This window comes from Mastacembelus armatus, chromosome 13 (genome assembly GCF_900324485.2).
Source record: "Mastacembelus armatus chromosome 13, fMasArm1.2, whole genome shotgun sequence".
Classification (NCBI taxonomy): domain Eukaryota; kingdom Metazoa; phylum Chordata; class Actinopteri; order Synbranchiformes; family Mastacembelidae; genus Mastacembelus; species Mastacembelus armatus.
In genome coordinates this window covers 15725318-15752116 of record NC_046645.1, presented here as the reverse complement: position 1 = coordinate 15752116, position 26799 = coordinate 15725318, and the positions used below count along the sequence as shown (strand labels likewise).

At 38.6% G+C, this 26799-nt stretch overlaps 1 protein-coding gene across 3 annotated transcripts in view; it reads right to left on the bottom strand.

Moving 5' to 3' along the window:
- Positions 1-26799, bottom strand: part of fat3a (FAT atypical cadherin 3a) — a 165108-nt gene that overhangs the window by 78342 nt on the left and 59967 nt on the right. For all 3 annotated transcript variants that reach the window (XM_026296673.1, XM_026296681.1, XM_026296690.1), the window contains exon 3: positions 4085-4408. In XM_026296673.1, coding sequence (XP_026152458.1) covers positions 4085-4408 — 324 coding nt within the window. The remainder of the gene's footprint in view (positions 1-4084; positions 4409-26799) is intronic.

The following is a 26799-nucleotide window of genomic DNA, read 5'->3' as shown; positions in this document are numbered from 1 at the left end:
GCTTCTTACACACTCAGTCCTCTCTGTCTTTATACCAAACAGCTCATTGGTTTAATATTAACACTGGTCCCTTAATTTCACCAGTTTCTCATGTGAGAAACTGCAAAACATTCTGTTTCAAAACACATCACAATACAGAACTGATGGGAATTCTGACTAGCAAGTCAATTAAAGATTAACAAAATAATTAATAATTAGATAAGTTCTTTACAAGCGGAAGGATGCTCAAATGTTTCTTATACAACTGTATGTCCATAGTGGATTTTCCCAGGTGACTCCCTGAATTATTATATTATTATTATTATTATATTCAGTGATGACACAGGGGTCAGAGGCTCAGGGAAAGTGAACACACCACATTTGATGAAGATCTGGCCACTTGCTGATATTTTCAGAGTATGAACTGACTTTTGTAGAAGACCAAAAAGAAGAAGGAAGACAGAAGAAATAAGGCACATATAAAACACAGGAAGGGGCAAAAAAAAAAGAATGTGAGGGACAGAGGAATGGCAAAGGTTGGAAAAGAAATGGGAATCCTTAAATTCAATGGAAACACAAATCTCAGACAGTGGAACATAGTGTGGTCAGTGTGTATGTGTGTGTGTGTGTTTATTATCATATAGATAGGTTTACTGAAGCCTGTGTGATGAATGAAGGGTTTAAGGCTTCCACAAAACCTACAGCTTACTTACAATGTAAATGTGCACTGAGAGAGGAGGCGGGCTGACAGCACAGGATTATCAGGGTCAATGACACAATGTAATAATACAACTGACTCAAATCACATTCTCCACTGTGCGTTATACAAGCTAATGATGTCTGGGATCTTTGGGATTCATATTTGTCACAGCAATTCCAGGAACATTAAGGTGTTGATGCAGGTCCCCCTACCCTTTGGTTTATAAAGCACAAGACCATCTTTTGGGAAATCAGGAAATACTACCATCCTACTGTCCCTTGCTTCAACATAGATTATTCATCCTGAAACACTCATTTATCTCTGGAGATTTACCAAGCAAATATGTACAAGCACACATTCCTGGTTGATTTCAATGTACAGAAGTAAACTTAGTGTCCAGAGTAACGATATCTGTGGACCAGTACAATAGCATGCTTCCATCACAGCACTGGGTCAGTCCACATAATGTCACATCACACCATGCTGCCAAAAATTGCTTAAACTCACAATGTGTGGTCCAGTGATGGGAGCAGAGTAAGGTTACCAGTTAAATTAGTTTGTCAGTAAATCTGTTCTAGGCTACTGAAAACCCAAGCCAAGTTCCTAGGTCTTGCTTGTCAGCTGCTAAATTAAGTAAAACAGGTTAATCCAGAAGACAGGAGCAAGCTTGACTCCCGAGCAGAAAGCAAAGTACAAACAGTTTACATCAAGTTAAAGGTGCCTTGTGGAGTTTGCTTGTAAACAAACAAAAGCAATATTGAGTGTGACTCACTAAATGAATTGTGAGTGTCCTTGAGGTTTCAGAAATGAGATTTGCATTTTCCTAACACTTGCGAAGCTGTTTTATTTTTTTTTACTAATTTGAACCCTGGATTGTTTATATCCATTTTTAGCTGCTAGCAGTCTTCTTTTTTCCTCTTTGGTGAAGCATTCCTGCATATCTTGGCACATTAGCGCCACCTGTAGATCAGTGGAACAGTGGAATACAACTGGAATGTAAAGCATAAATTTTGCGTATTTTTAAGTGTGACTAATACCCATGGCCTTATAGAGTGTGTGCTAACAGCTGCACTGCTTAAGATAAAATGCAACTAAACCAACTCAGCAAGAATTTATCCTGGAGATAGAAACCCCTTTAAAAATAAGCTACGAGTAAGTTCACAATCACAGCCAGACATTAACATCCAGATGGACTGTGCTGTGCAAACTGCTCTGAAGAACTGTGATACCACAGGACGAGAAATGAGTTTAGGTAAAATAATAAGGGAATAAACAGCAAACGACACAATGAGGCAAATGGACAGAGGAAATACCTATAATGAAAACATAAATCAGACAACAACAGTGCTACTTATGGATGATCTGAAGTCCCTCATCAATGTTTCATAGTGACATCAAATATTCAACATCCGCCATCGAGACTGAGAGAAACACGTGGCTAAAACACAGCTATGAAGAGAAGAAAGAAGAAAGTCAGAGGGTGACAGGAGGAGAAAACATGAGGAGATAAAAGATGACAATACAGAAAAGCAAAGTGGAAGAATTTCTTTAACAAAGGCAGAAAGAGAGAAAGGAGGAGTTATTTGAGACGAAAGAGTGGAATTTTCTCAAATTCAAAGCCAAGGGATCTTAACTAAAGAAAAGATAAATATAGCAGCATCCAATTATATCTCCTCTTCTCATCCATGAGCCTTATCTGCTGTGAGGCAGTGTGTGCTTATGTTCCCAGACGATGCTGCAGCTGCCGTTGTTTCTCCCAGCATCTACTTTACTTTCTCCTCTTTTTTTCCTCACACCTTCTGCCCCCCCCCCCCCCCCCCAACACACACACACACACACACACACACATTATAACGATATAGAGGATATTATTCTAACATTTTCCTCAATGCTCGCACTGCATCAAGTGCCTCCAATTACATGCATGTTCAGTTATCAGTTTTTTAGGAACGCCTAACTTAAACGAAACCAGTCCAAAGCAACTTGTTTAGTATTTGTTAACAGCTGGCAAATAAAATCATACACTGTGATTTTGGCACATTTCAATCCTTTGACTTTTGGGGCCTGTAGCAAGTTACCCAGATATTTTTGGATTGAACTCTGTTTTTTTTTTTTTGGCTCCCTTTTAAGCAGAGTAGATCACCATGGTAACCAGAGAGATCACCATGGTAACGAGAGCAGACACAAAGGTAACCTATGCTGCACAGCTTATCTGCTCCAGATCTGGTTAACTTCAGAAAATCTCATTCTGCCGACAGCCTGGTCATTGACCAATCAGATCACTGGAAACATGAAGTCATCACAACTTGTAACAAACTGAAGTATAATTGACCAGAATAAATAAATGAAATACTAAAATTCATAACGACGACTGAAGCTGCATGACAATTGCTTTTACAGCACTGCAGCTCCCAATAATATGAAGTGTGATTATCACAGCAAATTAAAACTAAATCCTCTTTTATTAAAAAAAAATAATCCACACACAGTTAGTTACCTCCACTGATTATAAATGCCACATTTCAATACGATAGAGCTCATCATTAACTACTTTAATGCTCTCTTCTTTTCTTCTCTCCTGCTTCAGCATTAACATTAAAAAAAGCCTATATTAAAGACATATATAATTTTCACACTGCATTTACAGACTTAGCTATAATTTTAATATGCATTTCTAGTGTTTCTACAGCTTTCTGTCCTTATGTAATTATATTTCACCTTGCTGACTTCGCTATTTTATATCAGATCAAGTCCTTTGTTATGTTCCTAGCTGATAAGTAAACCCAGTAACAGAGTTGGCTACCAGCTCTTTGACACTATTCAGGAGCTATGCTCCCCATCCCCTTTGCTAAATAAGCTCAAGATTTAAGGACTAAGCTGAATCACTTTGTGGTACGTTACAAGTTGTAGCTGACATCATCAGAAACATCCCTTCTATAAATGTGTTTTGGTATGTTGATATGTCATTTACTCTGACAAACGTTTGTATTGTACAATGTGTCAGTTAGAAAGTTCAGTATTGTCAGGTAGTAATAGTGCTGTAATATTCATTTAGTGAACATCTAGTGAAAATTTTTAAAATTAAGTAATTGCAACACATCAAACAGCTATCTAAGCTCCGAATAGATAATTAAGAAATTGCAACACATCAAACAGCTATCTAAGCTCCGAATAGATAATTAAGAAATTGCAACACATCAAACAGCTATCTAAGCTCCGAATAAATAAGCTTGTCAGGTGGAGGATAATTCAGTTTGACCAGTCCAGGAGCAGCAACGTGTGATTTCATACATGTTTGCAGGTCAATGAAAACAGTAAGCCTTTACAGAAGTTCTACCTTCCAGCCCAGTAACTAAAGCATTGTAGGTTCTGCTCAACCTGAGATACACCATGTTTTTCACTTACCAGTGCGGGTGTTGATGGTGAAGAAGTTCTGCGGATTTCCACTGATGATGCGGTAACTGAGTCTGTCCACAGCAACAGAGGGTGTGGCATCAGGGTCCTGGGCCTGAATCTGGATCACAGAAACATCCCGTGGAGAGTTCTCAGGCACTGAGGGCCGGTACAGTGGCTCTGAAGTCAGTGGGGCATTGTCGTTAACATCTTCAACCTGGACAAACACTTCAATAGTGGCGAACTGGGGAACCACACCATGGTCACTGGCATACACCGTTAGCCAATACGAGTCCTTGGTCTCACGGTCCAACATATCAGTGGTGTAGATCACGCCTGGTGGGAGGAAGAGACAGAGTAAATGTTTTATGTTTTTGTTTTCTTTCTGTTAAATTTCTCATTAAGGCTTGGAGTCCATAAGGAAGGACAAAATAATACTATCTGAAGTAATATACTCAGTCAATTACTTCTACATTCAGCCATATTAAATAAATAAAGATTTCACTGTCATTTCTTTCTAATGTCAGAAGTCATCAACACAACAACAACAAGGAGTGAGATCGTGGAGGAAGACAGAGAAATAGCCTTTGGATATAACAGTAAAAACACACTGCGACCTCAATGCAGCAGCAAATCATATCTACAGCTTTAACTAATAGCACAATATTTCACGTTTAGCCAAAAGGATTGCCTGCTTTGACCTAAGAAGGTAGTTCCTCATTACTCTGAGGAGCCCACACTGTCACCGGTTCACAGGCACTATTTCTTTGGTAGAAGGTTCCAATGAGACCTTTGGATCAGATAGTCTTCCTGAAAAGCCTTCTTCCATTTTTTTCAGTGCCATTCAATGCTTGGTTCAACCCAAGTCATAGTCTCAACCAAAATGAGACTCTGGGTTTTATTTATTTATTTATTTTACAGTGTTGATTGGTTGTCTTTGCTTGCTTTCTACTCAGGTTTTGCTAAAATGCCTACAAAACGTTATAACCAGCTCAGGCAATATTGGCCAGTGGCATCGCTTGCTGGCAAGGCCTCCAAGGGCTGACTAACATTAAACAACAGCAGTGTCGGTGTGCAATGACAGTCAGTCCCTGACCTACCCAAGAGGGTCCTGTATGGTGCTAGAACAGTGACAGTTGAACTTTGCCACTGCAATATAAACATTGGCACTGAAAACATAATTGGAACTGAAAAATAAAATATTTGTGCTGAAAAGAAAAAAACCTTGCCATTGTAACATGTATTAATACTTAAAATACTTTACAATCTTCTCAGTTTTTGCTGATATACATTTTTTTTCAATGCCAAAGTTATTTTTTTAAAAGGACAATCTTCAGATTTTCAGTCAATGTCTATCTTTCAATGCCAAAGTTTTGTTGTTTTCAGTTTCATTTTTCTGACACTGTTTTGGCATAGAGGGGGGGGGCTCTGAGGTGCTAAGAAGAGTGGCACTAGTGCATATTAAGCATCAGCACAGGGAGAGACGCCTGGCTCTACACCATGATGAAGTAAGTCATGTCTCTCTCCTGCTGTTTTTTTACCACTCAGAAACGAACTGGTTTGAATTGTTGTTTTTTTTAACTAACCAGTTTAATGATGTTTTACTGGTTTGGCATCCATCTTAATGCTAGGTAGCTAGTTAGCTAACCTGTGGTTAATGGTAACATTAGCTAAGTCTTGTGACCTTTAGTGACTTTTTTTGCTTCAGTTCAAAGGCCAGTGTGACTGCTGCTGCACAAGGTCTCATAAATGTGCTAACACAAAATACGCAGCAGCCTCAACACCAGAGTCAGTGCTCAGGGTTTGTCCTGGTTGATCCTGCTCATGCGGCTGCTGCTGTGGACTTGCTGCTCTGCCAAACCAGTATAACATTAAGTTGGTTCAAAGCTAACATTACACCAGCCCATGTCCTGTGGGGAAAGATTTGCTGTTTGGGAGCTGCATCTGAATTCATGCTGGTCTACAGTCATTCGAGCTGTTTATCATGTGAAGGAACAAGACTACTGTCTGTAGTTGCATTTTAGATTTCCATAATTTCTCCTAGTCAAATGTGTATTTTCACTACTCAGAATATTAATTAAAGATATCTACCATGACATTCTTACAAGTAGAAACTGTGTTTGACAGTGTTTACAGCATAATAGAGTGAAATGTCAGTCATGAACCATGCTGTTTGTTCCTTAATTTGCAAATTATATGCAGAACATATAGTAACCACATCCCTGTCCTGCCCCCCAGAGTGGGGAGTGACAGAAATAGGAAAACTAGAAGAAAAAATCTTTGGCATTAAAAACACTGATATCAACTGAAAATCAGAATATTGTCACTGAAAAAATAACTCTGACAGAGAAAAAGAAGCATAAAAAACAGATTGTAACTATTTTCAGTATTAATAGTTGTTTCAATGCCAACCTATTATTTTTCAGTTCCGATTATGTTTTCAGAGCCAAGTGTTATTTTTCAGTGCCAAAGTTCAACAGCCACTGCTCTAGGTCCATACCCCTGCCTCATTCCCATAGGAAATAGCGTGTATGATTCAGTGTAAATAAACAGGTCTGAAGACAGTCCAACAATGAAAACCACTTGAACAAAATAAAAACGCGTTATCCCTCTGGGAGCGGAAGAAGCACAAACAGGAGAAGTAAACAGGATAACGTTAGCGGTAAGCAGAGCAAATAATTATGATTAAATATAATACTAAATAACTAAATGCTGCAAGCTTTACCTGTGGTGGAGAAACACTTGAATAACGTAACTTCCATTAGCATCACATTGTTTCTTTTGTTTAACGTTGATTAACTTAGCTAGTGGGGCTTTTCCACAAGCACTACTCAGCTAGACTCGACTCGACTCGACTTGACTCGACTCGGTGTTTCGAGTTTCCATTAAGGGATAGAACCTGAGAACAGGTAAATTTTTAGGATCCAAGCGAGCTGAGCCAATACAAACCCGCCATTTTTTAAAACCAGCATTAGCAAAGTAAATAGCTAACGTGCCAAACAACACCGTGGTCCTACCTATAGAGGGCGTCACAGCAGTTTCACGGCGCCTTGTTAGGACGACCCCGCCCACGTTGAGGTGGTATTCAACTGTAATAGAAAATTAATAAAACCGAGTCGTCTAGAGCCGAGCAGTGCTAAAACTGTGTAATAGAAAAATGGCATAAGTTTGCAGCTTATGCAGCAACAATGAATAAGAAGCGATGCCCGAGAAGAATATTTAAAAGTTTGAGAAATGCTAAATCTTTAATGTGAAAGCATTTTAAATCAGCGTTATTACTATGTTAATGTTATAAGTACATTAAGTTATAACACTTTATTATCTTTCCTCAGGATCAAAACGATTCTGGCACCAGCAGCAAGGACAAAGTGCCCCCTCCAAATGATGGTAATGGTAACTGTAAGTATTCCACCTTTCATTGATTGTATTGTATATACATTGCACTCTAAAGATTCCCTGTGACATGAAATGCCATGTTTCTTTTTTGGTCATTTCAGCTTAGTCAACATCCACCTCAAGCGGGCCATCACCATACACCTCCAGCATGCAGTCAACATCTACCTCCAACAGCCAGTCATGTTTATATTTTGAAAATAATATTAACGTGAACTTTCGAAGTTTAATAAAATAAAATTGCAAATTTTTTGGTTGGTGTCACATTATCTCTAATATTATGGTGACGAATGTCAGTTAGGGGCCCCAACAGACTCTAGAATCAGCAGCAGTGACACTGCAAGAACTGTCAGCTTGAGTTGTTTGTTTTTTGACCTGCAGATTAATGGTAGACATTGTTAAAAGTAAAGAGAAAATAAATTACTTTTATCAGTTACTATACATCTAGTGAAACATCTCTGCTCACAGCAACTCCTGCCGCTTCTTCGTGAATGAAACAATGTAAACAGGGCAACTTAAAACAGAAAAGTGTGTGAGTCAGTGAACACAGATCCTGTGAGGAATATTACACTAACAGGATACAGCCTGATCACATCTGACACACCCATTTAATGTTGCAGTGGTGATTTCAATGCAATAAATCTGACACTATAAATCAGTACCTACAGCAGCGCTCTTGCTTCTGGAATGCATAACTACTTGCATATAAATTTAGCTTCATGATTAAACAAGGGAGACATGTACATAACAAATGTAGCTAGAGTGCAACCTTTTAATTTGAAGTATAAATTAAATTTACAAAATGATTTGCCTTGCCAATGGCAACAATTACAGCTACAGTAGCCTAAGTCATAATTGCTCTGTATTATCCCTGAACACATAAAATGTGTTGTCAGTAAGGTGCTAAAGAAGGCAGTGAGATTTTTCTGAAATCACCAAGAAAAAACTTGAATCCTGAGTTGAGATCACTACAGTACCACACAGCAGAACATGAGAACATGAAACCTATATTGACTAAGCGCCTCAGCAAGACAGATGATTTCATGCTAAAACATTTTGACTCCACATGCCAACAATTATTCTGCACAGCAGGAGGTCTCATTTTAGGGTCCTCTCATCTCTTCCGAGACTCTAAAGTTACAGTTGATTATTATAACACACATACATACCCACTCTGTCTGCTATCACTCAACGCCACACATCGCATCTCCCGAACAGCACTACCTCATCAGCGCTCCCAACAGCCCGCCACATGTTCTAATAAAGCATTTTATTTCCTTAATCTAAACCTACACTGGATGAGCAAAAACCTGGCCCAACCACAGGTTTTCAGACAGGCCTGTAAAATTTTCTGAAACGGGGCATGAAATCAAGGCCAAAGACAACCTGCTAAACATATGATCTAATCCCTTGATGCCTTGATAGTGGAAAGTCTAGTCAAAACTCTTGTGTCCTCTGACCTCAATGTGTGGGTGTCTGTCTGCTCTCTGTTGGGTTGTGTGTGGCAGGAAGTATTTTTTCTTTGTCTACATCATCATTTGTATGTCTCTGATACATATGTGTGTGAGAGACTGTTGAGTGCTGTTTATTAGCCAACTTGGAAGGTAATATTTAGTTGGCGTATTGTCTAAGTGGCTGATTACCCTCTTCAAAAAGCACTTCCACCCATGTGAAATCCTCCTGGGTTTTCACATGAGTGCTGCTGGGTAATCCTAACACACACGCATACACACACACACACACACACACACAAAAAAAACACTAAGGTATCTTTAGCATGTTAGTGTGAAGCTCTTAGACACTCCATTTCCTCCCTTGCTTTAGTGGAGAACCTCATAACATATTTAGAGTGTTGCTGTGACAGCCTCTTAAATAACCATTACAGATCAGCATTACTGTTACTAACTTCTTTAATAGTAAACTAAATCTCTTTTGAGTTTTTTGGTCTTACAATTTCAAGGAACTGTGAAACTAGGAATCTACTATTTTTGGCATAAAGAAACTGTCAACATTTTATGATAGCTAAAATGATTGATTCAAATTAATGGTAGACACATCGCCCCAGCTATAAGTTTGTTTTCATTGGTAGTTCTTATTGTTTAGCTGTATGTCAACATACAGATATCATAGTATGCATTTGTAACATATAGTATAGTTGCTGATTCTGATTATAGTGAATAAATAGGTATTGACAGCTAGCCAATGTACATATTGACGTGAGAACTGTAATAGGAGAGCCTTGAAAGATTCTGAACCTAACCTCTAACGAATTGTTCATCCATGTACTGAACCCCACTTCAAACCACATCTGTAGCATAATCCACTTCACTGCTTGTCAAATCATAAGCTCAGTGAAATCCATTTATATTTGATTAATATGGGTTTAGAAATACACTGCTTCCATTTGTTGTTCGAAGGATGAGCTGGTTATGTTGGTCAGGAGTGACCAGGAGCTGTCATTTTAAATAAAACTAACAATCCACGACTTGTGCTTGATCTTATTTTGCACTAAAAGTAAAATCTGTGTCTATGGGTTTATACACTGATGTGTGCAATTTTGCATCCTGGTTTTGGTCTGTCTGCTGAACAACTGAAATCCACATGCATATTGTGAAGATATACAGTATGACGCTGGGAGGAAATGATGAAGTACTTAAATTATTAACTACACAAACTGCTCTCTTTCAGTCAATGTTCTGGATAACATGCAACCACACTGAGGTAAAACAGCAGGATATATTATTAAGAAGTCTCCTCCCCCTGACCCCCACACACAAACACACATGAACAACCAGTGCGTCATTGTTTTTGTCCTTTGGGACAATTGAATGTTCAAGGTTAACTTTAATTAATTCAGAGTTGCCCTGCACTGTGTTCTGTCTTTTTCACTGTTCATTCATCTCTGCCTCCTTCTGGCCCCTTGGCTGTACTACAATTAATAGCTATTCACCAGGCTACAACAATGCTTTTAATAGCTTAAACTCCTGCTTACAAGTCCACTTTCCAATTAAGAGTGTGGAACTGATTACAAATGTCACAGAACTGCTAGACATGTTGTATAACACATTGGAGAGCAGCACCAAATCGTTGTCCAGTCAGCTTCTTCACAGCACAGAGCAGAAACAAAGCAGATCTACACTGCTGCAGAATGATATACAATGGACACATTTTGAGTATGACAAATTTACAAACATGGCCTGTGTGATTTATATCCAAAATCCACACACAGGGACTGTCTGCCCCAGCTGAACTGTCTTCAAAGAAGACAATCTGCTTTAATGTTAATATATTTGAATAATATACTGCATCTGAGGGTGGCAAGGTGCTACAATGATTAGCAATGACTCACAGCAGGAAGGTTTCAGGTTGAAGTAGTGTGTGCAATCAAGTTTGTATTGTGAAGATGAAATAGAAGAAATAGAAAGAAATGTATCTTCATGTATTAATTTGTATTTAATCCCATTGTGTTACAATTCTGTAATAGTTATCAGTTGACATATTCAATCACAGAATAGATCTGCAATACATAAAAAACAGAATAAAACCAACTACTGTCAGTTAAGTTCCAATAAATATCATAACATACAGAATGCTAACATTTTCAATATCATTCCAAATAACGATTTCAGTGCTCCTTAACATTTATCATTTATTAACTATAAACACCATTAGAGGCATCAAACAGGCAGCCTTTCTTTTATTAGCCTATTTGCAGGCTCCATCCTATTGCTGCTGCAAGCTGCTGCCAGCAGACACCAGCAGCCTCAGTCTCATCAAGTCATGATGATCTAGAGCTCTGTTCCTAACTGGTAATGTCTGTTCTAAAAATCCAAATGGATGCACAGTAGCAGATAATAATAGAAAACAAAATTTAGTCTCATCACCATTTTGCAGTCCAGCATGAACTGTTGTGGAAATATTTTAAAACACTTGTGTTACATTGAATTAGATATACATCCAAACACAGCTGACTGTTCATTTAAGATTTTTATTCCTTTCTGATGGCCTATAAACTTTACAACATGCTAGATCCAGGCAGGGGATTATTCAAGAGCAAATGGAAAACATATAACTTGGTTTGATATAGTATGATCTAAAACTGTTTACTTTATCATATTTATAACTCTTACCTTTCTATACAGTACATTGCAGTAGTACACATAGGAGCATAATTCATAAGCACAGGCTTATATGATTAATGGTGACTTTAGCTAAGTCTCCAGTCCTTCAGTGACTGTTTTTGCTTCAGTGCAGAGGCCAATGTAGCTTTAGACAAAAAGCTTTTACTCTCAGAATCCTTAAATCTCATTCTGACTATAGTGTCTGGGGGCTTAATTTCTCATGATTTTGTGCAAACCACTACTCTGGAGGTATATAGCCCCACTTCTGGCTCTTGGTACGTGGCATGTGATCTAAGAAATGCATTACATAAAAATCTCTTCTAAAACAATGACATTAGATGGAACACTCAAGACACTAGACAATGGACATGTGGTAGATCTATAGTAGAAGAATGTTTTTGGTGCTCATAACACAATGTTAAATACTGACCAAACGTCCCATTACTTTTGATTTAATCAAGGAACCTCACTTTATTTGGTATAGTGAGTTCTGAGGTAGAACAGGATCCATTCAAACTGAACGTAAAGAGCTCAGTCTTGACTTGCAGCTGCAGTGAGGTCTGAAGCTCTTGAGGCTAAACAGCCTGAAGGCTGCTGGGTATCTGGGCTAGTGCATTTCAACAAGCCAGGCAAATGTCTCAGGCTTAATTGAGAATTAGGAAGAAGATTAATTAAGGCAGTGATTAGCATTCGCCCTAATCCAAGAGAGTGGAGTCCCTTTGTAATTCACTAGGCAAGCACTCTGTCTTTTATTGCTGCCTACTCCAAAGTTTTCATGGCCTCTAAAGCTGGACCTAAACTTACCCAATTTGCAGTATTGCTTCACATAAACACCAATTTCCATAAGAGTGTGTGTGTCCCCATGCATTAGGAATGCACTCACCATTAGAACTGTCTTAGAAATCAGTCTTTAATAAAGTGCAAATGAGCCTGTGCAGTGCATAGCAACCCACTACATCTACGGTAAGTGTCTTTTCTGCTCTTCTGCTTCACAGCTGTGCGTCTTTCACAAGGCGAAACCCAGGATGGATCACTGGCTAGGCCAATTGAAATGCCCATGTGCCACACTACTTGGTCAGGTAGGGCTGAATACTTGGACACAGGGGTTGATATACTAAATATGAACTGTGTAGTTGAATATAATATTTTAATGTGAGTGAATAGATGGTAGTATAAAGGATGTTATCAAGGTGTTTGGCCATCAGGGGCCCTGGAGAAAAGATGTTTTTAGACTAAAAGCCCAGACTAGCACAAAGGTTCAAACTTCCATCAGTGCTAGATTATGAATTTCATTGCACCTGCTGTCTTGCCATGTACATTTTGAAGGTCTATGCATTTCTTTGCTTTCTTTGCTTCTCTGAACACATCCTTCCCTGTTTGAATATGAATATTAAGGGGCCTGCATGCTGGGAAATCTGCAGGAACACACTTTTCAGTAGTATTGCAACAAAATAGTCAAGAGCTGTCTTAATTGATTTTAATTAGATTTTAATAGATCAGTCAAAACTGCTTTTGGTTGTTCTGCAGGGGAAGAAAATTAGTCATTCATTAGAGCTTCTACCTTCTGCTGCTTTATATAGTTATACTGCATTATTGTAGCGGGTGACTAATGTTAGACTAGAATTAATATCCAACAAAGTGTTAGTGAATGCTAACACAGGAGTGTGAACATGTCGGCTTCCAAAGTACACCACAGTCATGTACATTAATAACAATAATAAGTTGTAAGACAGCTGCCCTTCAGCAAATGACTTTTCTTTCCTCACTATACTCTGCTGACCAGGTCAAACCTTAACCTTCTGAAAATTGTAACCACACTACACTATTTTTAAGTCAGTAAAAAAGCAATCTCCAGTAGAGACAGAAAATAAAAAGTAAGTGGCTAAGTGAAAGAGTGGAGTGAAAGCGTGAAAGCAGCAGATGAAAGAATAAGGTGGAATGAAGACGTTTGAAGTCAGAGGATTCAACTGACCACAGCCAGGGATATTGATGGAAGCCTGCCTACATCATGAGTGACTAATGATGATAGCAAGACTGTATATAAGAGTCTACAGCCCATATTAGTGGCTCAGTGAGGCTGTACTTAAGTATTCATCCATCCATTATCTATACCTGTTTATTCCTATTTAGGGTCACGGGGACCAGCTCTCTTTGGGTGAAAGAAAGGCACCAATACTTACATATCATGATCACAAAACAATGAAACATGGTGGTAAAGTACATAAACTCTTTACCATATACCAGCATGTTTTACCATTTGCAAGTGAGCAAGTGTTGGGTGTAATGCATTACAAAAGTAACACCATTAATTCAATTAAATTCAATTTTATTTGAATTTAATTTAGGGGTATGTTATTAAGATCACAAAAAAAAAAAAAATCCCAAGGCAGTTTAGATAGCACCCAACAGATCTCTTATGAGCAAGTACTTAAGTACACAACACAACAGTGGAGAGGAAAAACTCCCTTTAATGGAAGAGACCTCCAACAGAATTTCAGCAGTTTTTTTTTTTTTTTTTTTTTTTTGGTGAAAGCAACACAAAAATAATGCAAAAGTAGTGTTACATTACATTACATTACAATTCAGACACAGTAATATTTTAATAGAACTAATTACTTTTAAATGACAATAACTAGTGTATTGCATTTTGTAAGTAACACTGATGAGCACTACACACAAAGTACTGTACAGCTGTGGCCACTGGGACTGTCATGTTTGCAGGTGTTTGGTCATAAACCAGTAGCAGAACAGTAAAAGGATCATCACTCCAAGATGATCATGAAAGACAAGTATGAGCCTCAGGGTGGTGCTAGAGGAAAAGTCAGGGAATCACTACAGTCAATAAGATTCATCCTCTGGGAACCACCAATGTAATTTTTTTCATTACATTTTATCCAAAACCTGACATATTGCAGTCTGGGGAAAAGTAGCGAACCAACATACCATCAGACTGATAATGACATCCAAACAGTGTTTGTCTGTAATGTGTGAAAAACTAAAACAAGCAGAGTTTGGACTGCTTTCTGCCTTCTTTTACAGTGGAGCTAGAAAATCCTTAGCTGAGAAAAGCAGCAGAGCCAGTGTGATCTGTTGTACAAGCAATATCCAACAACCATGATGGCAGTGACAGTCTCAGATGCATGTCAATCAAACAAACACTACAAAGCAGGAGGTTTTCCTTTCAGCGTGCAAGTTTTTTAACCTCTACATCTAAAACTGAGACCAGGCTACACAAAGTTTTCCCTTTTCAGATGATCCTTGTGTCAAATTAAAATCGAGGTATTAAGGTATTAAAATAAAGTCCTAAGGTATTGCCATGATTTTGCCAAGAGACATAATAGACTACACCCAGGGCCTTGACCAATCATAGCTTACAACCTTTACTGACTCATGTGACCTACAAAGGTGAGCAACGATCCTCTAACAAAGGTTTTATATAAATGCTATACAAAAAAAAAATGCCATCATTAAATCAGATCCAATAAGCATCTATAAAATATGAGAAATATATAGCGTGCACTTCCACAGAAGAAGAAAACTGGGACAGTAACAGCTATCAATCATTGAGACCTGGTTCTTTAGCCCGGCACCACCTACTGAGCTGAGATTCAATAAGAAGTCAAAGTTGCTCACCCCTGTGCAAATAGGCTATCCTATTAATTCCAGTGAAAACTGAGGCACAGATGTACTGAAAATGGAGGCAACACAAACCAGAAACATGACAGAGCAAAGGCCTGATACATCCAGCTAATTTGTATCTGCATGTGTGAATGCACCATTAAACCTTCATCTCTTAGCCAACAATGTAGTTTAATAATGTCACCACAATCTGCAGTACGACACTCTACTACTATCACAAGTTATGACAAACGCGTGGAATCTATAAGACAGAGGAGTTTGACTTAAAGACAGCCAAGAACATCAAAGAAAATACTGTGGAGGTGCACTAGTGTGCAGGTGAACCATTGTCCTGTTATCTAGTCCCCCTCCATTCCTGTTGTCAGTGACTTAAAGATGACCAAGGTCGAGACAAGGGTCACAGGAGGATGTCAATGAAGGTGGGTTATGATGGAAATCGTGGAAACAGTAGAAGTCCAGTTTGATCTTAATCAGTGCAGTCATTAACGTGTCTGCCAAACTGTTTTAATTGCTTACTCCATCTATAAGTAAATGATCTCTCACTGTCAGCACAAACATAAGAAAATATAAAATTCAATTTGTTTAAAATATTGAAGTCATCCTCTGGAGATCATAAATATTCAACAAATTCATGGCAGTCTGTCCTGTAATTATAGACATTTCATGCCATTCAAAACTTTGTGTATTATACTCTTGAATATGACCAGCATCAGTACTGTTTTGCCCTGCAGCAGAACTACCATTGTCTCTCATGGATACTCAGACTATGCATTACTGCTGAAGTACACAGACGTCATTGAGAACAAACATTCAGCTTTTAAAGGAATGAGTTCAGCCTGTTTAACAGAGGCACAGTCTCTCTCCCCACAACAGTCAGCTTTTTATATCTGCTGCCTCATTCATCATTCAGGAAAGGCCAAGAGGGTACACAGACTGAGAAAACAATGAGAGAAGATGAGAGCTGCAACACTGGTTTTAAACTTAAACAAACAGTTCACGCCCTGCATCTGTATTAAAGCCCCATCCTTCTGTGGAGGTTGGAAAGGTAATGGAGGAATCACGAGTGACTGCATTTAAAGGCTGGTTTTGTAGGTGTGGGAGGTCAAGAGGCCAGTCATGTCAGATTGCAAGGAGGCTATAAGTGAGAAACGAACAGCAGGAAGCCTTTATCAGACTGCTGTTAAGCCTGCCTTGCCTTGGGATATAATGAGTCCTCAGCTCGTCCTTCAGCTCTGAGCAGGGATTAGCACCTGAGACCCCACAGGTAAAACCCTCATTAGCCAACTAGCATTAGAGCGATAAAGTACTGGGCACAATGAGGGGAGAGGAGCAGTCAGCATTAGGGAAAGGAGCACAGCAGGTGAGTCAAGGAAAAGGTTAGCACATTAATAAGAGAAGCCTTCCTCTTCTCATGGTGATCAGCAAAATTGTAGGGGGCCTTCAGAAGGGCAATGATGAAAAAAGAATGGTAAAACAGATACAGCAGTGTACTTAATCTATACTAGTGTTCACATGTAAAATACAGTTAGTCCTGGGTTTATTTTTTGGGTGTTTCAGATATCTGCATCTAGGATTTTCTGCTTCCAGCCCAGGTGTATTGGTGTATATACATGGGTATATGGACTACACCCAACTCTGGGTGGGCTGGGGTATCAAGTACCTACTTAATAGGAAGAGGTATACCTGCTAGCCATGATACTGTGATACTGAAGACATCCAAACTATAAAAGGGAATTATGTAGTGAACAAAAAAGTGTTTATAACAGATGACACATACAGCGTATTCAGAAAGTATTCAGACCCCCTTCACTTTTTTCAGTTTTGTTATGTCGCAGCCTGATACCGCAATTGTTTAAATTCATTTTTTTCTGTGTGGAGATCCTGTGTGGAGATAGGAAAAAGTTCAAGAAGGACAACTATTACTGCAGCCCTCCACTGATCTGGGCTTTATGGCAGAGTGGCTACATGGAAGCCTCTCCTCAGTGCAACAGTGCTGCTTGGAGTTTCCAAAAAAAAGCACCTGAAGGACTCTCAGACTGTGAGGAGGAAGATTCTTTGGTCTTGATTCTTGATGAAACCAAGCTTGAACTAGTTGGCCTCAATTCTAAACGTTTTGTCTGGAAGAAACCATGCACCTCTCATCAATACCATCAGGGACTGGTTGACTGGTCAGGGTTGAGGGAAAGCTGAATGGAGCAAAGTACAGAGATATCATTGAAAACCTCAGACTGGGATGAAGGTTCACCTTCCAACATGACAAGGACCCTAAGCACACAGCCAAGACGACATAGGAGTGGCTTAGGGACAACTCTGTGAATTTCCTAGAGTGGCCCAGCCAGAGCACTGACTTGAACCCTGTCAAACATCTCTGGAGAGACCTGAAAATGGCTGTCCACCGACAGTCTCTATCCAACCTGACTGAGCTTGAGAGGATTTGCCATGAAGAATGTCAGAAAATCCCCTAATCCAGATGTGCAAAGCTTGTTGCATCATACCCAAAAAGACTCAAGGCTGTAATTGCTGCCAAAGGTGCTTCAACTAAGCACTGAATAAAGGGTCTGAATACTTACGCAACATAACAAAATAGGCTGACGTTGGAAGCCTGAAATATATATATATATATATATATATATATATATATATATATATATATATATATATATATATATATATATATATATATATGTAGGTCTCCAACATCAGTCTATATATATATATATATATATATATATATATATATATATATATATATATATATATATATATATATATATATGCATGCGTGTGTGTGTATGCACAGCTTATATAGCAGTGTTGCAGGAGAACAAAGAGGAGGAGCAGTAAACATAGGAGTAGGAGACATAATTTATCTCTCCTACACACACGTACGCTCACTCGCTTTTAATTCTCCTTCACCTGACCTCAATTTCTACTTTATGAAAGTAACTGCCCTGATCGGTAGCTCCCTGTTAATTACCTGCAGCCATGCTGAGGAACTAATGGAGAGGAGCTAATTAAAACACTGAGCAATAAAATTCCAACATCAGCCTTTTTTAAATTCAAACATTACATGAGATATCATGATTTATAGAGACAGCACAACAAAGTGTGACATGCAGGTGGGGGGGGTGATGCAGTGACATAAAGATGAGTCAATTTCTTCAGCTACTGATTGTTCACTGTTGTTCCAAAAGAAGATGTGTTGAAATTTCTGTACGGGAAACTACAAATTTCCTGCAGTCAGAATGTATAGCTTCAGTCTGGGTTTGACTCCTTGCAGTAGAATGTACTTCTTGTTAAATATAGAAAGGAGACACAGACATGGGAGAGGATGAACTGATGTTAATCATGACTTCAAGAGAAGGTAAACACTGACTAACTGGGTTCTATCACATCAGAGTTACTGGGGCTGCTAAAATGAGTCATTTTTTTTATCTTTGTTTTGTTTTGTTTAAATACAAAGCCCCACTGTTTTCCTCCCTTCTAACCTGCTCCTATTTGACTTTTTTTTTATTTGGTGTGGATGTTATTAATGCACTTTTTGTTGATAATCTCCTTGTAAGTATTTTCACTGCTTTCATTATTGACTTAAAACTTCCTTATTATTTACTTTTTCTAGTGTCTGGCATGTTAGCTTGTGTAGCCAGTTTTACTCAGATCATCTAAAATGCATATGGGAAAACAAGTTTCTCACTAGCTATTGAGGAACCTAAAAATTTAGATTTGAACCAATTCCTTTATCAGTATGCACTGTTTTACTGTTATTCGGACATCTTTGCAGAAATGATTATTATTATTACAATTTGGCAAATTTAAGAGTGAGTCAGACATCATTATGTTCCCATTCATTTTCATATATTGAATGGCTTATTTAAAACTTGCTTTAACATGTTTCCTCTATTCAGATAAAGGTCATTGTTTGACCAAACACACACTTTAAAAGCCCATCTACCCTCAGTGTGTAGCTATAGCTCTGTTGAAGATATAGATTCCACAATAGTCTCATATAATGAATCTAATTCAGTAGTGTGCTGCAGGTTCTCACAATTCAAATCACACATGGTAGCATGATTTGGTACAGGGGTTCAGTACTTTTCCTCCCAGCAAGCCATCAATATAAGGGGCCTATTCTTTCTTTTAAGATCTTCCATTGTTAAGTTAAACCAGTTTATCTTTCCTGTAGTTATATAGCTGTTCACAGCGGATACCATAGGTAGATTATTTAAATTTAAAATTATTAAAATATATATTTTTTACATAGCTCTGCCCTGTTACACATAAGGTTAGCCCTTGCTAACCCCGAGCTGGTGAGCAACAAATGTAAGTTCCAGTTGACCATGGCTGTGGATCATAGATTTCAGCTAACCCCAGCCCTAACCCAAATGATGGAAGCTCGTCCAAGTAGTGAGAATCAAACTTAGGAATGTTTTCTTTACACTCATTAAGCTCTTTCAAACACATTTGTTATTAATGTCTTTCTATGGGCCCTAGTGCAAAACAGTGTTGTGTTGTTTTTGGGCAGCCTTCAAAGCACAGCCTTTTGTACTCCTTAATTTAGATGAAATAGATGTTTAAAGCCAACAGAACAATCTTCTCAAAGCTTAGTGTCCTCATTTAGTCAATATTGTTTAGTTCATCTTAAACTATTTTCTCACTACTATCCGTTTGATGAATCTGCAAGACCCTGCACTGCTGCCATCAGTCTGCCTTTATTCTGACAACTGCTGGATACGGTGCCTCTGCCCTGCCCGATTGCACCTTTTAACTCCACCTCACTGCAACATTGACACTCTCCACTACATCCATGTCTGTCTAATCAGCTCCCATCTGGGGCTTGTTTGCACTTTATGTGCCCGGTTGGCAGGTTGTGATTCCCAACTGGTGTTTTCTCACAACGCTGAATAAACCTGAGGACCATAGACATTGACATATTGACCACAGACATACAGAGATAGACAGGAGGGAGAATTAGATGACTGGGAAAGGGTCAAACTTACTCATTTGTGGAAAAAAAAAGTTACAAGACCAGAACAGGGATCAGCACACAATCAAAAGAGAAATGTTGCTGCAGTGTGTGTGTTGAAGCTGTCAGAGATGGAGAGCATTTAAGTATGAGTGAATGGAGCCTTTGTCCATCATTTGATCCCTCTGCTTTTGAGCACACATACAGCAGGCCTGATGAAGTGAAGACAGTACAAGTGAAATTATATCAGCTCGGAAAATGTTTACACAGCTCTACCTAACCTAACACAGCGAACACCCATTTCACATGCAACTGTAAAATTACCTGTCTCTAAAATATGCTTAATATGTGTATCGAGAATAACCAAAACAGGTCATGAAATTGGTTCTCCAGTTGTGGGGTAGGAAGACTTTTCAAACATTCAAATCTTTCTGAAGCACGGACTCATGTGTAACACGTACTACTGTACCTACAGCCTCAGGTCCACCAGCATCACTGTACTCACACTGTACTCTTGCTTATTAACAACAGACCCTAGGGAAATATCACTTTTGATGAAGTTTTTAATGATGGAGTTACTTCAAAGGGAGTCCTTCTTCATCATTATGTCTGTGATAGCACCTGCGGTCAGTGGGTCATATGCTTAGTCTGTTTTCAACAGAGTCTTAGGTTCAGTGATTATTCTGAGAGTACATATTTGTATTGTAATGAACAGTAGGACTGTTCTTTCTGGACTCTTATTGTAACCATTATAATATGACAGGTTAAAAAAGGTGAACAGAAGTCTAAATCATGATATTAGATATTTCGTTCCAAAATTAAGAACACACTACCATCAATTTAAATGTTTTTGTCTTTAAACTTCAGGGTTAAAAATAAGTGTTTTGTAAATAGGTTTTTGTATTCCATTGTTTAATTGTTTAAACAGGGTTAGGGTTGTTGGTGGTATCACAATTAAAATCACACTCTTAAATACATGTAAGCAGGCGTTGCTTACATGTAAAGCAATATGCCAACCCTATTACCAGTCACACAATACTGACTGGTAATAAATTGAACTTACAAATCCAACAATACTCACTGGTCTGTGAGAGGATGTGAGGTTTGGTCTTAATGAAAACTCGGTGAGCACCCTTCATGCTGAGTCTCACACTGCTACCTGCACATTGGTTACACTTAGAGCGTACAAGAGTCTCTTCACTCAAGTACCATTGAATCAGTTGATTTCTTGAGGTCTCAAAAAATAAAACAAAAAAATACATACAGATCTTACACGTAATAAGTTTACATGTCCAGAGAGTACCAGAGGGACTAACTGAATTTCTAATATTATTGTCTAACTATAAATACACACATGCATGTGTTGTATGTGACGGTTTTCCTGCCATCAGCAATACACCTTCAGGTATGGTGTTGTAAATCACAGGACAGTTTTTGTCCTACAAAGAAATACAAATGTGTGTTTTTGTGTCTTCATGTGTGAGCACACATTGTTGAGCATGGATGTGAGTTGTGTGTTGATCAAAAGGTGTACAGGCTTTTGCCAATGGCCTTCCAAGCTCAACAACTTGGTCACTAAAATTCTGCACTACCAAAAAGGCTGTAGATGTTCATTACCAGCATCAATGCCATCAATGACTGTCCTTACAAAAATAACTGTGCAAATATGTGTGTGTACTGTATGTGTGTGTACATGCTGGCTGAGAGAGGGCAAACACAAGCTAATATTACAAATGTTTTTCCCCTCAGTACAGGAAATCTAGCACATTCTGCACAACCATGCTACTCACTGGGCCCAACCACAAGCAGGCCAACCTCAGCCCAAACAGATATGAAGCCACTTCCTTTTGAATGAAATCTGATATCAATTCTCATGTCACGTCCAATCCTCTTTACATTATTTTTAGAAATCTTATGATTGACTGTCTTCAGTGTAATAGATTATTGCTGGATCATAATTCTGCTGATCCCAGGAATTATACTCTATTGAGTGTATTAGATTTTGTTTTGTGGATGTCGGAATGTGAATGGGTGACTAATATTTCTGAATCTCATGCAGGAGATCCAATTTCACCTATGTCAAACTCTGATGCTTTTCCAGTCCATTCATCCACCCCCAACATTGTCCTCACAAATTGTTGTGGCTCAGTAACAACATCACACTACTTTCATCTCATCTCCTGTCAGACAACAGCCAGTACAGGTCCTTGGTCCAGCTGATGAAACCTTTCTGGCTTGTCCTGCAACTTATACAGTGAAGCGACTTATATGTGTATATTTACAGTAATTTTGTCGAGTAATCACTAGTGTTAGATGACACTCTTGACGCAATTAAATATAATAATGTACCACCGAAAAAGTAAAAATGCTTATGTTCATGCTAAACTATAACTCCTAGTGTAACATGAGTGAAAATGCCACCCAAAAGAAAGAGCTATACTGCAGACTTCAAAGTGCAGGCTATAAAGTATGAAGCTGAAACAAAGTTTAGAGTTATTGTCAGCAGTCAGACAACCTGAGAGAGGCAGACATGCTGCTTCATTTCCTCCCACCCCAATATTGGCGCAGTTATTTCACGTTACTTGACACAGATGAATGAATTTTATAATGCATTCCTGCTTGTTGTTATGTGTAGCCTGCATTCTTAATAGACTAATTTAGACTATATGTTTTCTTTTCTGCTCAATAAGGCTGTTTTTTTCTAAAAGTGACTAATACAGTCCAGAAAATATGGTCAATCATCTGGAATCACAAAAAAGTAAGACATTTTAATATATATTTAAATTTGTTTCTGCATATCATTAACCATCTCTCTACTCTGAAAATCAAGGGGACACCTGGAAGCTCTGCAGCACAACCACAGTTTGTTTTGTTGCTCACTAAGCAGCTGAGGTTTAGGGTGTTGTTAAAGATGACCTCAATATTTGTAATGAAGGAAGTCCATGTATTGTTTATTCATTTTCCTCTCCCTAATAAATCCTGTCTGACTGTGGACTGCTTGGCTTCTCTGCATTTTGGTAAGTGTTGTCTTTATTATATTTTGACACTAGCTTTATTTCCTATTTCTGTGTGTAATTTGTTTTTATCTGTGGTTCACCACTGACCACTAACCTTACCCATCTGCTGTACATTACACATAAGTTTACATGTCCAGAGGCTGCGCAAAATCTTAAAAATCAGTGTCGGAACATTATTAATTTTCATATGTCAAACACATTAAATCACAATGTCAATGATATTGTCCTGCTATTTGACAAGCCAGTCAGCTGGGAGAGTTTATGACATTGAGTACCTGCTGTGTATAGCTGTGTGTCAGCCCTTGATGCTGAACTGGTATCAAGCTGCCCCCACCATGGTCAAGCTTAGGAGAAGTGCTTTAAGGTACAGCGGCACTAATGGGCACAACAGGCTGGCAAAAAAAAAAATCTATATCAAACGTCTTTAATCACAGTCCACCCTTACTGTGAAACTGTGTTTGGGAGAATGTGTTTTTCTGTGTTTTTTACAAGACTCACTCTCCAGCGATCTCGTGCTAATCAAGTAGTGGCTGATACAGCTGCACAGTTGTCAGTTGTCCTTTTTTAGGTAATCACTACTGCATTTTGTTCACTTTTTCCTCTTTACTTGAAAACAAATAACTTTATGAATGAACAGTGGCATCATGTGTTAAATTTCACTAAAACAGACGGGTCTGTTGTTTTAACCCTGTTCAGCAAGTAAGCAACAAATCATCCAAACATCACAAATTCATGATCATTGACAATTTACTTTAACGCACAGGAGTGCACACACATCCATATCCAAGCTGACACCTCAACACAACAAAGTACTAAAAAAAGACACTCATGCTCCTTCACAACCTGCAATTATGAAAAATGCAGCCATTAATTCACTAATTATGGTAAAAGAAGTGTAGCCCTGTGTGTAATGTGCACAGAGTGTGATTAAAGCATAATGATAGTCAAACATGTTGCAGTGTAGGGCTGCTCAATGGAGCGGTAACCCATGTATGTAGATATCTAATACAGAAGAAAACCCTTTAAAGGGTCAATTCACCTTATTCAAAAGCAGACAAGCCACCCCACAGATCATGACTGGACTCCGTGTAAAGTCTGTGTTACGTCACTACAAATAATTGCCAGTGTGCACAGATTTTTTCTGTAGCTAGATATCAACAGCTCTAAAGTTTAAATTTTTAACATTTGCAAATTGCATGGAACAAAGTCATTTTTAGATTGAAGTTTCATTCTTGACTTCTGGTCATCACTGTCAGCTGTATTGGTTTTGAAAAGTTCTTTTTATTGCTAGTGAAATATATTTTTATATTAGGCACAAATTCAAAGAATAATTTACAGGCAGTGAGCCCGTGGCACAATCTTTTTTACCTAGAAAGTGCCATATACTCTATACTATTTATGAGTATAGTGCTGCTAATTCCAAGTGAAGTTAGCTTACTGTCCCTGTGTCGAGAGCAATCAAAATGCATCATGGGATTGGTGTGTGGAAAGAAGGTTTTTCAAACATTCAAATTCTTCGGCTGAAAGATGGCTGAAAGACGTACACCTCAGAATGCAACAGCACCTTCAGACCAGTTGAATTCTGAGTGTGATTGTGATTTTGTACTGTCCCTTTAGTGTATTCAGTGGCACCATAAACTATAAATTCATTAGACTGATCATTTTCAAACGCCACTTGTTTATAGGAAGCATTACTATACTGCAAGGAGAGATCGGCACTTTGTATATTTGGATTTACCTAATGGGCTTACAGTACATGGTTAACTGTAATGACTGTTATAATCTTTGTGTGTGTGTGTGTGTGTGTGTGTGTGTTTTCTTACATATCTACCTCTGTATTAACTCCTGGCTGCACATTCAAGGTTCTTCACAATGCTAGTTTTGTTAGGAAACAAAGCTGTGGGCCTCCCCGCCTGTTAGAAATGAATCACTATAAAAGAGGGAGCCATGAATTCTCCTTCTCCCCCTCCTCCTTTTTGTCTTTCCCTCCCAAAACACAGCAGTTCCCAGGGAGAAGTGACACTGTGATTAAGAGCCTTGATGTGAAGAGCTTCCTGCTGAACAGAGTGGGTGGGGGAAAGACATGGAAAGGTTAGGCTTCCAAAGTAAGTGTGAGTATGTTGTGTGGGAAGTGAATGCAGGAATCTAATGTTAAGCCTATCCTGTTACAGCAGCTACTGGCACACTACAACACATCTCTATCGACACACACAACAGAGTATGATTACCTGTCTCCAGCATTTAACCACCCACCACATTATTGCTTTAGGTACAGAAACAGCAGAAAAGAACTGCACATTGACTGAACACACATGCTAAATACTCACCAGGGGGCAAACCAGGTGAAAGCACAAAAAAGGGTTGATGCAGTTTGTTAAAGGCACACAAAATATTTGATCTGTTGCTGCAAACAGTGCTCAACATCTTTAAATGGTCCTGAATGAAAAGGCAGATAAATCCCTACCCAATGGAATTTATTTATTTGACAACATTTTGAAATGCTTATATGGCAACTACCGTATTGTTAGAATATGGCTAGTGTTAGGCAAATTAAGGTTAGGGAAAAAATATGATTACAGTTCATCTAAAGCCAAAAGGTAAATTTACTTATGCAATAAGACATAAACTCCAGGCTTTTGTGTTCAAGTGTGAGCTGCTACATCCACATTCACCTCTCTGACCTTTACACCTTTACACTTGGCCACACAAAGAAAAGGTCAGTTTCCTGTGTCAGCACTGAGCATTGGTACTGGATATAAATCTTAAGGCATGGAATAGTCCACTATAGTTGTAATACTGGTTTCTACTGCAACGTCTTCCTCAATATAGCCTCAGCATGTACAAACCGAGTTCTGTGGATTGTCAAGAATCCTGAAGCCCTTTTGTTGTTCAGCAACCTCACACACTACTGCTTTCCTCCATTCTTAACATTGGCTCCTCATTGCAATCTTTGTCCAATTTAAAACTCTGATATGCCTATTACCGCCAAACAATCCTATACCCCAGTTCAACCAATGATCTCCTCTGGAACACTGGCCTCCTCTTAGTGTCCATCACTTTGACTCAGGAGGCTGGGAAACTCCTCTACATTCTATGGCCATGACCAAATATACATTGTAATATAATGGTTATAAAGTACATTTTTAAACTGCTGCAGCAATTTAAGTATTATTCAACCTGTTGTAGCCAATATATGCATTCATGAAGAAAGAATGACAACAAAAACAGTACAGTCATCAGGCAGAGATTTGTATATCATATTTCTGACCAGTACAATTTGCTAACAAAGACGATATAAGCCAGTAAACCTTCACCTCTATGTCCACTAATCTAAGTCTATGGAGCATCAGAGTGAGCAGCTACTGCCTGAATCAGGTTATAATCAGCTTAGCCTCATGTTTGCATTGGATGTCATATTAATAGCACATACTTAAACTGATCTGACTTGACCAATCCTTCCAGATTTTGGTCCCCCCCCCCCTTCATCTGTTGAACTTTGAAATCTTAATTGATATGAAAAGGAAAATCATTTGCAAGAAACATCTTTAGAATTCCGATTTCATGCATCACTGCTGTGATTATGTCCTTCCTTTT